The sequence below is a fragment of the Paroedura picta genome, chromosome 3 (genome assembly GCF_049243985.1).
Source record: "Paroedura picta isolate Pp20150507F chromosome 3, Ppicta_v3.0, whole genome shotgun sequence".
NCBI lineage: Eukaryota > Metazoa > Chordata > Lepidosauria > Squamata > Gekkonidae > Paroedura > Paroedura picta.
In genome coordinates this window covers 146,572,664-146,588,388 of record NC_135371.1, presented here as the reverse complement: position 1 = coordinate 146,588,388, position 15,725 = coordinate 146,572,664, and the positions used below count along the sequence as shown (strand labels likewise).

At 51.5% G+C, this 15,725-nt stretch overlaps 1 protein-coding gene across 4 annotated transcripts in view; it reads right to left on the bottom strand.

Annotated features, from left to right (window-relative positions):
• CACNB3 (calcium voltage-gated channel auxiliary subunit beta 3) overlaps positions 1-8,313 on the bottom strand; it is a 39,248-nt gene extending 30,935 nt beyond the window's left edge. The window contains exon 1 of one of the 4 annotated variants that reach the window (XM_077328491.1): positions 8,216-8,313. In XM_077328491.1, the coding sequence (XP_077184606.1) occupies positions 8,216-8,254 (39 nt within the window). In that variant the 5' untranslated portion in view covers positions 8,255-8,313. Of the gene's footprint in view, positions 1-5,413; positions 5,648-7,015; positions 7,596-8,215 lie in introns of those variants that run through there. The other 3 variants (XM_077328489.1, XM_077328490.1, XM_077328488.1) reach the window with 3 other exon arrangements.
• Between the last annotated feature and the right edge of the window lie 7,412 nt (positions 8,314-15,725).

Here is a 15,725-nt window from a genome sequence, read left to right as displayed (position 1 = left end):
ACAACATAGATGCATTTAATTCCGAGGTACCTAGATGTTTGCAGCTTAGCACTACCTGCTGTATGCTTGCTTCTATACCCTTATAAGTCTGCTCAGCTTGTACAATATCACATTAAAAGGTTGCAAAGTGTCAGGCGACATTAAAAAAAGAAAAAACTGTCTACGGCTATGAAAACTATATCCCTGAAATTATTAACAACAGTATTCTGTTACCTGTGTCACAAAAGTAACACACAAATAACAGAATAATATATGACTATTATTAATAGGTTTGGGGATATTATTTCCACAGCCGTAGGCAGTTTTACTTTTTTATTGTTGCTCAACTTTTACAAGCAGCATACATGCATTTATTATGGAAAAATCCGCAGGTATGCATGGAGTGGCCTTACGCTCAATCAGGTCTCTGGCCCATCATGGCCAGTTTTGTGCACTCAAACTGGCAACAGCTCTCCATGGTCTTCAGCTCAGATCTTTCACATCACCTGATTCCCTAAACTGGAGACGCCAGGGACTGAACCTGGGACCTTCTGTTAACCAAGCAGAGGCTGTTGAACCACGCCCCCCTCCAAATCAGGACACAATGCCAAGTATGATAGATCTATGAAGTCACCCAGAACTCAGTACACCAAACTGAATGTTGAACTGGTTGAGGGGTAGATATATACTTTCTTAGGAATAAGCTCCACTGTAAGTCTTCTGCACTATCTTTCTCTAAAAGAAAAAGGCAATTTTTGACTCGCTACTGTTTGGGAAGGGCAGGGACTGGAGAATATAAGGCAAAATATAAAAATACACGTATAATAAGCCTCATTGCCTCTCATGCTTTAATCTGGCCTTTGGCTTGAAATAATGGAGGTAGAGAGAGTGAGAAATATCTCTAATGATACCATAGATCATTTCTACTTGGATCATTTCTAAAATGTATGATCTAGACTAGCGATCCCCAACCTGTGGGCTGCGGACCACATGTGGCCCTTCGACTAATTGGAGCTGGGCCCTGAAGGACACCTTCTCCCCTCCCCCCCGGCCCTTTACTTCATCCCCCCCAGCCCTTTACAACACACTTCATTGTTGTGGCATGTCTGTATCTTATTTTGAAGGGATGTTTAAACATTACCATAGCAATCAGAGAGCGCTAGAGCAGTGGTTGAGAGTAGAGGAGTAAGTACCCTCCTACCGGGCCTCAGTAAAAGGCGTTGAGTGGTCCCCGGTGAGTGGTCCCCGATGTTGAGTGGTCCCCGATGATAAAAAGGTTGGGGACCACTGATCTAGACTACAAACTCATCTTAAAACCAAGCCAATTGTTCTAATATCAGGTCACACTATAGATGTGAAGGCCCAGGAAAAAATGGGAGGGGACATTTTTTCCAATAAAAGGGAAATTTGTAGGAACAATAAAAAAAAATTCTCTTCTAGAATGAGAGAAATGCTTTAAAAGATGAGGTTTAATTTATTTAAAATCTATGGCAAGAAAGTTTTATGAGGCTCATCTATAGCAGTGGTCCCCAACCCCCGGTCCGGGGACCGGTCCCAGTCCATGGATTGGTCAGTACCGGGCCGTGACTCTTCCTCATCCTCCTTCCCAGCTGCTGCCTCGGGGGCTGCCCTGCCACTCTGCCGCCGGCTCACCTTTGGTGCTCTCCTGCGGCCACCATGGCTGGAGTTCCCTCTCAGCGTGGCACTGTGCAGCTGCTGCTGGCAGCACCCCCCAGCGGGCAGCAGGAAGTCAGGGGCGCCGGCGGGAAAGCAAGTGGAGCAGGGGCTCTGACGGCGGTGATGTCTCTCGACAAAAGACTACCCCCCCCCCGGGCCTCAGTAAAATTGTCAAGCATTGACCAGTCCCTGGTGATAAAAAGGTTGGGGACCACTGATCTATAGCATTACTCAAATAATTTCTGTCTTCCGTAGACATGTATATTTTCAAGAATATAGTTTCTTATTTAAATGTAAGTAATCAGGGTTACAATAAATATGCTATAATTTTTAAATGTTAATACATTATTAAAGAATTCAATGTTTTCAAAGTTATCACTTGGTATTAAAAAGGATGATAGTTCTATTGAAACTGGTTTGAAATTTTTTCTTTTCCAACAATACAGTTTCTTAGGTTTACTACAAAATTCCCCTCTGCCTTTCAGATGGCAAAAACTAAGGTGCACGTGCTCCGGCCACAGAGGGTGGAGCATTTTTCATCTGTCCTTCATGTACCGGGCATATTTGCAGTTTTGCTTTTAGAAAACTAAGGCCAGCATCCTAAGAACACTTTCTAGGTAGTAAGCCCCACGGAATAATATGGGACTTGCTTTAGACTAAATCTTCTTAAGACTGCAGGTATACTTTATTACTAAATTTAATATATGTCAATTTTTATATGCTAACAGAGTTATAAATTATACAGTGTTGTTAAAGCTATAAATTTAGGTTTGATAAGAAAATATTGCATATATTTCTATTTTCCTCAAATTCCCCCTTTTTAATGGAAAAAGACAATTATTTTCCGTGGCTTCAAAGTTTCTGGAAATTTTGCATCTCTAGATCAGGTGCACAGGGACTAGCTATGGTTACTCAGTAATGAGGGAAACACTCTGCACATAGACAATATCTGCCTGTCCGTCTCTCCTTTGTCACTACTTCACATGTTCCAATATTGTTATAGGTACAAGGGCTCCTGCCTTGTTGCCATTAAGCCTGCCTTATACTGGTCCATCAAATTTAATATTGTCTGCTCACACTGGCAGCAGCTGTCCAGCCTGAGATCTTGCACATCACCTCCTAGCTGATCCTTTCAAGGGGATTGCTGGGGATTGAACCTGGGACTTTCTGCTAAAAAGCCACAGCCACTCTCCAAGATGGCCTGAACAAAACTGGACTTGAAGCCATAAATGCCAGACCCTTACAAGCCCCCATCCTCTGTCCAGTGTAGCTTTCTGGTCCAGTTTGTGTAATCACGCCTGCAACTACAGTCCTCGTGAGAAGAAGATGGAACTCAGTCAAAGAGCTTAAAATACAAGCTGCCAGTGAGCAGCAAACCACCCCTCTGCCTCCACAAGTCCTTCCCAACGTGGTCGTCTCACTCGTCACACCAGTCAACCTAAACGCTTTGAGACTGTGCACATGTAATGACATTTTCCCTGTCCATCAACTGCAAGGGATGTTGTGGGCCACGGTGTGTAGCAAGAAGGTGGGCATATTGCGGTTGTCTCAGTTGGATTTGCAGAGTCAAGCACTGAGGGCAGGAAAGAAGGGAAAGCCACAAGTATCTAGTATCTCAAGGCTAAACTACACATGACATTGAAGGTTCATGAGTGGATCCCCAGACATGTAATCTGCTGCAGAAAGCAACTAAGGGAGGGGAAGAAAGATACAGATTAAGGCCACAGCTCCGTGAGAGGGAGGGAGCTTTTATCCCGCTATGCCTTCCCCAAGCAGAAATGGTCCCCATTGGGGGGGGGGAGAGGACAGGCACATTATAGATGCCTGTCTTGTTCCCTGTTGGGGCCCAGAAGAGGCATTTCTGACCAGAGAACCGTCAGGGGGGAGGGAGTATTACCCTCCTGCCCCCTAGCCTCAGTCTATGTCAGACCCCTCATGGCTCCTTTCAGCAGATAAATCACATGTCAGGAAATCTGATTATAGATTCCTGGTGCCACAGAATATTTTTGCTCTCCATCTAGAGATGAGATGCTGATGGCCCTTCCTCCTTTATCAGACACTTTATTTGAATGGTCTTCAGATCCTTTTACAACAAGTGACCTGAAGACCAAAATGGGAATTAGGCCACGATTAAGATCCTTGTTTCTCCTTCAGCTGGCTCTTGGCCCCTTTCAGTCCCTGAGAAGTGGCACAACCAGCTTTCCTAGGCCAGGAAACAAGGTTGGAAAAGGGGGTGGCAAAGAAGGTCTGTAAGAATCCCTAGTTGGCCCTTAGGGACATGGGATCTGGAATGTTACTTCCTGCCTCTGCATTAACTACCCCCATTCATCTATCCTGCTTCCCTCCCTTTTCATACCGAGCATATGATGCATAGCCACGAAGAAAAGAAAAAACTGCAATAGTCTTTAAGAAAGTGTTTATGACTGAGATAAGAGGTGCTAAAATGGGAGGGGAGAGAATGGAATAAACCATCCTCCTAGGTGTGGGCACACATAGCATGTTGCCATTTCTGCATACCCCCCCCCTCCCGGCTCAGGCAGACTCTGAGAAATGCCAGGCCCCCCCATGGCCCAGTTCCATCAAGTCATCTGATCCTCCTCCTCCTCCTCCTTCTGCTGGCACCCACCCATGCATTTCAAAGCAGAGCAGCTGTGCCCGTGGTGGAGGCCTGACCCCAACCAGGTAGGCAGGAAGTATCAGGTCCAGGCATGATCAGTCCTCCTGCAGCATCATGCAGGGCACCCCAGACCTGTCTTATTATTGATGGACCCCCATAGAGGTTGGCAAAGAGGTTCAGTCCAGACCTTGCTCAAGTGGCTTGCAGGAGGTTTCCACAGCCATTTACCTCCTCCCCGCCCACTGATTGCCCCATGGCTTCTTTGACCCCCGTCCAACCAACCCCCTTGCAAAATTTCCCCAGGGTTTCTGCAGCGACAATTTGGGTGAAAGCCACAAGGAACACGACTGAAACACTACCTCTTCTTTCAGGATAGCATTATTTTGGAGATCCCACGTCAAGGAATATCTGCATTTTTCCTTGGTCAGTTCCCAACAGGAGTAGGAGGCGCTCCAGTCAGAAATCTGTTGCACAAGGGTTAGCTGAACTAGGCTGCATTACATACGGCTTGATCCTGCACACTCCTCGCTGCTCCTGGCTCAAGAAAGCAAGAAGCGTGATCTTGACAAGAAGCAGATACTGCATGGGGGGAATGGGATGTCAGGATTGGCCACAAAAAGGACATATCACACATGGGGCTCCCCAGCCAGCAGGGGGTGCTGTTAAGTGAACAGCCACTGTCATGGGAAACCCTCCGGCCAGCCATAACCAATGAATCCCCATCAGCGCCAGAAACACTTCTCAAATCCTTGAGGAGAACTTAAAGCTCTCGCTTGTCTCAACTGAAAGCAAAGTCACAGAAAACAACCCCTTTACCATCATCACCCATAGCTCTGGGATTCCCTCAACATACCTTACTGCTCCCTATTCAACAGATTTTTGTCTCTCCCCTCAACATACCTTACTGCTCCTCTATCGGAGACGTCCCAAATACATACAAGGAGCCAGCTGTGTTTGTGCCATAAACCAATACATGCTTCTGCCCCCCAGGACCTCCCTGGACACTTTGCCCCCAACCTGGGCACATCCCCTCAGCAGTCTCAAAACTCGTCGCCCTGATGAGAAAACGCACTGCCGGGTTCTTCTAGGGTGGGTGGCGCCCATGCCTAAAATAACCCCTTCTACAGCCTGTCGACTCACCACCTCGGAGTCTTCGAATCCATGGAGATAAGAGTCGTCATACATGGGGGAAACAAGAAACGTTCAGAAGCCGGAGGAGGGGAGGGGAGGACAGAGAAAGCGCCTCCAAAGGGAAGGTTGTCCAGTGCTGTGCCCCCCGCCCCAGCTGGGTTGGGGGCTGCAGACGGCACAGAGTCACGAAGCTTCCTCAGTCCGCTGTGTGCTGGATCCCCACCCTGGATGCTCTCGAGCTCTTAGCTCAGCTGCAACGGAAAAAACAATAGTGCCCACCCACCAGCCCTCCCCTGGGGGCAGGCACAGAGATGGGCAAGTGCGGGAGGGAGCCAGGCACTGCTCCTGGGCTGTCTGGATCTGCCGGCACCTTTTAGCGGGGAGACCAAAGGGACAGGGCAGTGGAGTGCCAGGGGGCCTGGGACAGAGAGCAGGAAGGCCATGAAAAGAAGAAGGGAAGAACTGGAAGTCTTGCGGGGCCATCCACACTGGTGGGATGCGTGGAGAGGACTCTCGGCACCTCCCAACCATTGCCCCTGACTGTGACTCCAAACTGGCTGGGGAGCATCAAGACAATCCAGTCAGGCAGACACTCGACAGACGCCCTAAGCAAGGGATGCAGGAGGGGAAACCCTTTGTGGCCATGGGACCACTACAGCCAGAGAACCAGCAGGAATTGGGGTGCGAGTCACAAGTGAACAGAAGACAAAGAAGACGACGAAGAAGAGGCCAAACCAGCTGGATCTTTCCTTGGCACTTCTGTTCCCCAGTCCTCTTCCCACTGGCTTCCCTTTGGGGTCCAGATGTCCCAAACATCCCTTAACTAGTCAACTTGAGCCCCAGCATAGACGCTACCAGCTGCCCTCGGCAGGGTTTGAAGGACACAGCCCACTCCCTTGCCCCCTGCCCCAACATATCCTGCCCCATCCTTTCATTCACCCATGTAAGCTCAACTTTACCCCATCCCTAAGCCAGCTCTTCCCTGGCCCACTTCCGCTGGGACGGGCACTGCCTTCTGGTTAAGGCCACTCTTCTGAATACGGGCCATGTTGCCAGGGAACAGGAGGGGGCAGTGGGAAGGAAGTGGCTTTGCAGGAAATGGGGCCAGATGGGGATTTCCCCCCTGCTCGGCCTCCCCAGGCCTGCCGGAGCTCCGTGTCTGAAGGGGCGCCAGGGGCACTCCACCACTCCCCCTTTCCCATCCACACTTGGGGCGATGCCCAGCAATTCCAGCCCATCGGTTTTTTACCCCGACAGAAAACAATATCGCGCACACACAGGATTTGCGAAACGGATCGACTTCTGCGTCCTCTCGGCAGACGATCCCAGCTCTGACTCCACAGAATCGGGGGGGGGGGTAGATGAAAGGATGCCGAGCAGCCCGCCTCTCCCCCCTCCCTCCCTCCCTCCCCGCCTCCCTCCCCTCGATCTGCCAGGAATCGCCATGGGGGCGGGGGGAGGAGACGGGGAAGGAGCGATGCTGGCGAGGCCCCGCATTTCGCCGGAGTGTTGCTGGGGAGTGGGGCGGGGAAGGAGGGGGGCTGAGCTCGCGTGGCGGGAGGCGGCGGGAGGCGGCGGCGGCGGCATCTGCGCGCTTGCCTGTTAAGTTACCTCGTTGAGCAGGAAGGTTGCGCTGGAGTCAGAAAAAGACATAGACGGGCGGGGAGGGAGCCGGCCGGCCGGCGGGGCCCGGGGTGCGATGCCAGCTGGGAAGGAAGGAAGGAGGGGTGGGAGCGCCCCCCGCCCTCGCCGCTCTCCCTGCCGCGCCGCTTCCAAGCGCCTGCCTCGCGCTGCCTTGGCCGCTGGCTCTCCTCCTGCCGACGATCGCTGTGCGCGCCGCCGCCGCCGCCGCCGCGCATCCCTCTCCGCTCCCCTCCACCGCCGCCGCCTCCTCCTCCGCCGCCGCCGCCGCCTCCTCCCGCTACGCGCCCTTCGGATAATGGACTCGGGGACGTGCCAGGCGCGAGATAATCACATTAGACGGGGATGCGCCGCGCGGGGGAGCCTCCTCCGGCGGCTGGCTCGGCCCCTCGCTCCCCCCCCCCGCGCCCTCTCCCCCGGCCTGGAGGGGGGAGGAGGAGGCGGAGGCGGAGGCGGGAAGAGGCCAAGGACGACCCCCGCCCCAGCGCCGCCGCGCGCGCCATGGAGAGCTCCCCGCAGGAGAAAGCGCGCCGGGGACGGACAGCCCCGGCAGCCGCCGAGCCGATGCAGAGCGCATGGCAGGCCCGAGGGAGGAGGGCTGCCCGCCGGATCAGGAGGAGCGTTGCCGCTTGAGGGCCGCCAGGGGTTGGCGACCGGGCGAGGGGGGGCGGTGGGGGTGGGGTTGTAACTTTGCCTTGCCGCTGGGCCCCAGAGGCTCCGGAGAGCCGCCCAAGCCGTGGAGACGCTCCACAGGCAGGCAGGACGGGAGCGGCAGATTTGGGGCGCTGCTAACCTGTGAGGAGGAAGGGGGGCCTGCGTGGGGGCTATGCGCCTGAGCCTTTCCAGGAGTGGGGTGCCCCCAGCCATGTCAGTCCTTACTTTACCCAGAAGGGAGCATCGCAGCGGGGGGGGGGGGGCGCACATGCTCCTCTGCTGCTCAGCTCAGCCCCTGTGGCCAGTGCCCTCACAGCTGCATGGAAGACTTAACTGTTCTCGCAGCACTGGCTCACCCAAGGACTCAGCCCAAGCCACTGCCATAACTTTTCCCAGCCACAGCTCTCTGTCCCCTGGGTCCACTGCCCAGGTCCCCTTCAGGCTCTCCCGCTGGACCCATCCCATCCCATCCCCCAGAGTCCCATGCAGCCAAGCAGCCTGACAGTGCCCCATTACCTCATTGAGCAGGAAAGCACTGGAGTTGGAGAGAGACATGCAGGGTGTCTGTTTTGCTGGAGGAGACTGGCACTGACTGGCTTGCTGCCTACCTTCCTCGTGAACCCAGCTCAGCTCACAGGGCAGACGGGAAGCCCGGCCCACAGGGGCTCTCGTGGGATGGGGAGCGAGCAGCCTGCAGACTCAGGGGCACGAGCAAATGGAGAAAGGGTGCACGAGCAGGAGAGGTTCTTCCCTACACTCATGGTACTCTGTGCCCGCTCTGCATGAGCTCCCAGGCTCTGGTGCGACAGAGTGCCTGCCTTGTAAAGTTTGCTATGAACCACCATCACATAGTCCGAGGCACAAACAGGCATTTAGAGTCCAGTGGCTCCTTTAAGACCAACACAGTTTTATTCAAGCTATGACCTTTCATGTGCACGCACACTTCCTCAGATACCATCAGCATCCCACAGGCTTATCACAGACGCCTTCAGCTTATGGCTCACGAGTTCTTGTGATACTTGTGAGAAAGATTGCAGTGGCACAATACTGGGCCCTGCTTGTGGAAGTGGGTCAGTGGAGCTTTGTGCATATCCTTCTAAGGTGGCTAAAGCAGAGATCCCACAGCACATTGATCACTTCCAGGTCAAGGGTTGAAACCAATAGTGATATATGTGGGGGATCTCCCAGGCTTTCCGAAATGCTGCTTTATGGGACATGCATAGTGGCCCAGTCTCCCCATCCAGTACATAAGGTCCAGCTGGCCCCACATGGGTTCCCTCACTAGGCAAGCATGTGTCCTCCATGCCTGGCCTGGCCTCACCTTCAAGGCTCTTATGGAAACTTATCGTCCTCCATAGGAACTGTGGCTCAGGGGCAGAGCAGCTGCTTTGCACACAAAAGGCCCTAAGTTCAAAGGCCAGCCTTCCAGGTAAATGGATGAGGTAGTGGGTAATTAGACCCCACTGCTAATCAGAGTAGATCACATTGACTGTGATAGATCAGTGGTTTCACTTAGAAGAAATTAGCCGGGGGTGTTCTTTCTTCATTTTATCTCACAATAGCCCTGTGAGGTATTTTGAGCTTCCTGCCCAAGGTCCCCCCACTCCCGTCTCTGCATGCAGAAAGTCCCAAATTCAGTCTCCAGTTAAAAGGACCAGATGAAGGCTGATGCCAAAAAACTCAGCCTGAGACCACGGATAGTTGCTGGCAGGTCAAAGCAAGTGGCGCAGACTTTGGTAGACCAATGGGCTTGACTCAGAATAAGGCAGCTTCCCGTGTTCCAAGAGAGGCAGCTCATGAGCTGTACTCCATGCTAGGCCAATGCAGGACCCATCTATCCATGTAGCACGTGCTGCGGGCCCTGTGCTTCCAGGGGCCCCACAGGATGCCTTCCCCCCCCCCATGGATGAGGACAGCAACCTCTCCCTTCCCCCTTTCCCCTTTTTAAGGACACGGAGTGAAAACCCTTTACACTGTGAGGAGCCCTCCCCCCCCCAGTCTGGGCCTGTTAGGGTCTCACGAATTCTTAACCTGGCTGTGGTGATACAGGCCCCCGTTTATCCTTAAACCACTCCTGCTAATTTAGCTGATCCTGAATCAAGTCACCTATTGAGGGAGCAGACTGGGTATGGGGGAAGGAGGGGAGAGAGGCTGGCTTCCTTCCCCCACCCCCTCCTCTTTCTGGGACTCTCCAAACTAGCACCAAATGTCACTTGAATTGCGATGACATCCTTTTCTGCCCAGCTGCTGGAAGCTTAATGTGACCAATTATCAGAAGTTCAAAACCCCCATGAAGTATCACAGGAGGGAGGGCAGGCTGTCTCCAGGCTCTATACCAGGGGTAGTCAAACTGCGGCCCTCCAGATGTCCATGGACTACAATTCCCAGGAGCCCCTGCCCGCGAATGCGGGCAGGGGCTTCTGGGAATTGTAGTCCACGGACATCTGGAGGGCCACAGTTTGACTACCCCTGCTCTATACTGTTCTTTACTCTGCCTTCCTATCCCTCCTTACTAAAAAATATTGTTCTGCCTTGCAACTCGAGTCTGCTGATAGATTTCCCCTCCCCTATATAACCTCTGGCTGCCCCCCACCCCAGCTCTTGACACCATCCGTCTCTCCAGTGTCCCCCTGTCTCTCTTCCCCACAATCACCCTAAAGTTCTATTTCTCTCTAATTACAACACTGTACTTCTCTCCCTCCCCCCCCCCTTAGGAATTATTGGCAACCATTCCTTTGGTAGGAAAAAATAACGGAACCTACCCAGGAGAACAGCTAGAGCTAAATCTGTTCCTTGCCCCTTGGTGAGCCTGGCTTTTAAAGAGCCAGGCCTTCTTCTATTAATGCATCCCCACTGTGGGTTCTCCTCTTTGGTCACTGCTAAGGGTGATGAGATGTTGGGCATGGGGACATATCAATAGCCTCCAAACAAAGATAGAAGTGATTATGCTTAGGTAGAAGATAACATTCAAAATCCAAAGCAGGACACCAGAATCCCCCCCCCCTCCGGCCACCCAGAGCCTGGAAAAGCCAAGAAAACTATGCCCCAGCTGCCCCAGCTTTATGCTCAATTAGCTGGAGATGGAAGAGGCAAGATAGTCAGCTATTCATCCTGCACCAGTTCCCCTTTTCTTAGAACATCCTCAGTCACAACCCAAATATTATCGTTGTCATCCCACCCCACAACTTCTGCCACAGTGTTTTATGTCTCTGGGCTTCTTATGTCCCGATTGCCCCTGTTAAATTCTACTGCACATCTGACTACTGAGCATAGCGATGAACAGTGGGAAAAGAATCCATCTCGGTAGGCAGCATATGCTACCCTCTCCTCAGCCACAGTAAGGTGGAGGTTGATACCTTGACCAACGTCCTGCAGGAAAGGGATGCTGCGGTACAGGAATGTAGAGCTCCACTCAGCAGCAGAAGAATTCAAGGGGCTGCCTCTTATTACTCCACATTTATTAAGGGGTTGCCTCTTATCACTTCACATTTATTAACTACCACAGGGACACACATATGTGGTATCAGTTGTGGTTGAGGGTCCTCCTTGAAATTCTTCTGCCTTATCACCCCCATTATGAGTCAGTCAGCTTGGAGGAGGCAATACAGAAGAGAGTGAATGCATGCGGGGAATCCTTCCATTTGGCTGCCTCAAAACAGCTTCATAAATAAGAAAACACAGCCTGGAAGGGGCGTGGGTCAGAGTGGCTGCTAATGGATGCTCCTGGATGCCAGCGAGAGCCCTGGGGATGCAAGAAGTATCTTCACTTTCCGAAAGAAGAGGGAGGAGGGGATGGGTGAAGAGGGGAGGCAGGGAGGGAATTTCTTCAGACTCTTAGTATTGGGGGAAGGCAGATCCTACGCCTCGGCTCACTTCTGGGAGGGGTTTGAATCCTCCAAGATGATCGTCTGCCAGGTTTTTCTTCTTGCAGGTGATGGCGCCACCTGTCCTACAGAGGCTGGGGTCCATGGCACATGTGCACCTACAAAGGAAAGAGAAAGAAATCCCCTGGCTCCTGACCCAGAAACAGTTCCCCATTGTGTTAACTGTGGATAGGCACTTTCCCCTTTTTGTTTTGAACCACTGTTTTTCAGGAGCGCATGTTTCCTCTGGTTATTAGAAGGTACTAAATTAACTGCAGCACAGAGTCTAGAAATACATTTGTTTCTTGGCAATGAAATCTTGAATCTTATCTCAGTATTTGGGCCTTGCTGTGAACTGGATGCCAACTGACCAGGTTAAAAACTGCTCTTGTGTCACTGCTATGGCCTCTGCCACTTTCTCTGGCAAGAGATACATATGCTCTGAGAGGCGGGGTTAGTTGGGATGGACATGAACATTGTGCCTTTGCTAAGATGACCCTTTGGGTTCCAGTCAGGCAAAGGATTCAGGCTGCCGGACCCAGCTGGACCAGGCTGCAAGAGACGGCTCAGAGAGGAAAGGCCGTCAGGCTCGCCGCGTGGCACAGCAGATGTTATGCAGGCAGAAGGTCCCCTATTCATTCCCCCTGGAGCAAAGTTTGGCAGACTTCCATGCGGGGGCTTGCAGAATGGCTGCCAGTCAGAGCAGACAGCAGTCAGCTAAATGGGGCCAGTGGTTGGATTCCGAATAAAGCATCTTTAGGATGCGTGACTGGAGAAGAAGCGTCATTTTAACAACCCACTGAATTTGCTAAATAATCTTATTGCTGCTCAGAAGATACTGTGACTAAATGCTCCAATGCAGTTCCCCCACCCAGTGACATTTTGATGGTAACGCCAGAGGTCCAACACGGGCTCCTCCCCTCTCGTCTATATCCAGCTGTGCCGAGAACAATTGCCCACCTTGTCATCCTGCTAGCTGGTCTTTCAGAAGGCTCAGCATCTCCGGAAACCGTCCTCTGACACAGCATTTGCTTGATACAAAAATAGGCAGATCCAAGCAGCACTCGCTGGCCGGCACACTTCGTGCTGACTCTGGCTAGCCTTGACAGATGCCACAAAGTCCTGCTTAGCTCTGACGTGTGCTTAGCAAAACCAACAGCTGAGCCTGCCTAGCCAACAGTTCTTTCCTTTAGATTCCCCTTACCCCAGAGTCTTTGGGGAGGAGTGTATTTTCTTGGCAGCTCCAGCCAGTGTATCAGTGTCATCGTAAGGAGAGTTAAACAACTGACTTCAACTGACTGGCCTTCAGTGTGGGACTGACACCAAAGCCTATTGATTTCAAGGGACTTAGAAGGTTATAACCCTTTAGGATTTTACCAGAATTGGACTGAAAGACGGAAATAAGATTCAGAACTCCTCGGGCCTGTTGCTAGAGCTGTCAACAGATCTGGAGGAAAGTGTCCTGTCCCTTTAATAAATGCTTAATGGGATGTTATTTACCTTCCACAGGTCCAGAAAGGGTGATAGGTCGAGGTTCTGGAGGGCTGGCTAAAGAAGGCTGGGAACAGAATCTTCGAAAGAACAGGAAACAAGGATGTGTTACATGCCATCTTCTGTCTTCAGCAGGTTCTCCTGATGTTTCTCCATCTTCCAGGGCATGTTGGAAAGGGAAGGGGAAGAAGGAGCAACTCTTCCTGCGGGATTGGCCAGAAGTGATGTACAATCCAAAAAGACTCTATGTGCACTTGCCAAAGAAAGGAGCAAAATGAGGGAAGTAACTAGGTGGAATAAACTAGGTAGAGTGTGTCAAGTAAATAGTTGATCTAGCACTTGAGGGCTTGGTATTCAAGCCCTCCTGCTACTGTAGATTAACAGAATGACCTTGAGAAGTCCCTAAGCTTTAATTCTGTCAAAAGCAAACCCTTCTTACCTACCATATAGCAAAGGGCTTTTCAAATTAGGAAGAGAGATGGATTGGCTTCCGTAAGGAGGTGGGGCTCATGCTTTCCTTTCCTAAGGGCTGTTGCACACTCTACAAGAGCCTTTCATAAACACCACTCCACAATGGAGAACTGGAGCTCAGCCTTCACATGCCAGGGCTACACACCTGCATTTCCCCATGTCAACAGAACAGTGCAATTAGCTTGATTCTCTCCCAGCCCATGAGGCACACTTGCAGTTCCTCACACCAGTGCCACATGCAGTTCCTCACACCAGTGCCACATGCAGATTGTGTGTTATTTCGTATAAATTTAGTATTATTTAGTGGCCTCAACACGGGAGTATGATCTACAGCAGTGGTCCCCAACCTTTTTATCACTGGGGACCGGTCAACACTTGACAATTTTACTGAGGCCCAGGGGTGGGGGTAGTCTTTTGCCGAGGGACGTCGCTGCCACCGCCTGAGCCCCTGCTCCACTTGCTTTCCCACCGGCGCCCCTGACTTCCCGGCGCCCACTCGGAGGCGCTGCCAGCAGCAGCTGCACAGTGCCATGCCGAGGGGGGAGCCCCAGCCATGGTGGCCGCTGGAGAGCACCAAAGGTGAGCCGGCAGCAGAGTGGCAGGGCAGCCCCCAAGGCAGCAGCCGGGGAGGAGGACGAGGAGAAGCCGCGGTCCAGTACCGACTGATCCACGGACTTTTGGGAATATATTTGGGAGTGTATGTCTTGAACATATTAAGCCCGAAACCAGCCTGATCAGCTGGTCAACAATGTCTTCCAGGTAGCTTGCGGTCAAGGAATGGCTGGAAAGGGAAAGGCAAGAAAGGCCATGGGAGGATTAGGGAGTATTGCAAGAGGGAAAGAAGCAAGGGCTAATGAAAATGGCTTTCTTCCCCCCTATAAATCCCTGAGGGTTCCTTGCTTATAACTGTAGGAAAAGATAAATAGGTAATTATTTTCTTTCAGAGCATGCCCAGCCAGAAAGCTTAATAAAATCTTGAATACCATCTTGATACAGCTGATCTACAGGGTTCAAACCATTAAGGGTTCAAACCAGGAATCTAGATGGCTAGCTTGTTTGGATCCCTAGCTCAGTCCCAGAACCACATTCTGCTCACTCATCTGGCTTGGTGAGTCCAGGTGGCAAAGGAGGCTTGGGCTTTCACAGGTGGGAAACAGGCTCTAGCCAACTAGGAGTTTACAAAATGAAGAGTGCAACTCTGTTCTTACCAGTAAGACAACCAAGTATGAAGTAGTGTAGAGTTCCTATACCTTTTATAGATGTGTGGAAGCAGGACTTCCAAGGAGTGCAGCTCCCCCCCCCCAATACTCACACTCTTGTGCAAGTTCTTTTTGCTGCAAACCTATTAACATATGCCCCCTTTGTCATCTTGGCCACCCACCTGCAAGTCCCAAGCTGTGATCTGGGAACCTTGAACCCAGCCTAATAAGATTACCAAAATAATATCTGGCGATTCTTTGTAGTGATCCTTCCTTAGTGCCTGTCATATTCTGGGGTTGCAACCTGGGATTGAAAAGAAGCGCCAATGTCAAATGAAGGTGACCAACAGACCAGAAATGAACAGCCCAGCCTGTTCTTGGGCCCTTAACAACAGCTTGATGTGCAAAAATTGGCAGGTGATGCTTTTCTTAGCACTATTACAAGCTTCTGTTCCAGCATCAAGTGGCTGTTAAAAGCTTCTATGAAAGGCGTGGCTACCATGGCCAGTTAAGAAGTTGGCAACTCCAGAAGAGCTGAACTTAAGTGCTGGCAATGTCAGCGGGCTAAAAATGGAACTCCCTCCACTCCTCATAAAAATGCCTTGTTTTTGTTTTCCACTTTCCTTTTTAGAGTTCTGCTAAGTGTTTGCTTTCCTGACTTGGATGCATTGGATTCTGCCTGGCCACACCCATAGCAGAATTCCAATATTCTGGATCTGGGCCCCTGCCACCAGTGCAGGATCAGGCCCACAGGATGCTAGAGCATTACACGCCCACCCCAATGCAGCAAAGCCCATCACAGAAATGACAGGGACTTGTGTGTGCGCGCGTGTGTGCGCGCGTGCCTGCATGCGTAACATCGCTTGTTTTCACTTTCCTATCTCATTATGTTCAACAGAGTCCCCTTATATTTTCCCTGCAGTGTGTGGGGGTGTAGAAGGGGAAAGGGTGGGGAGGGGCCCTTCCCCAAACCAAGAGAGTCTAAAATAAAATTAGGACGTC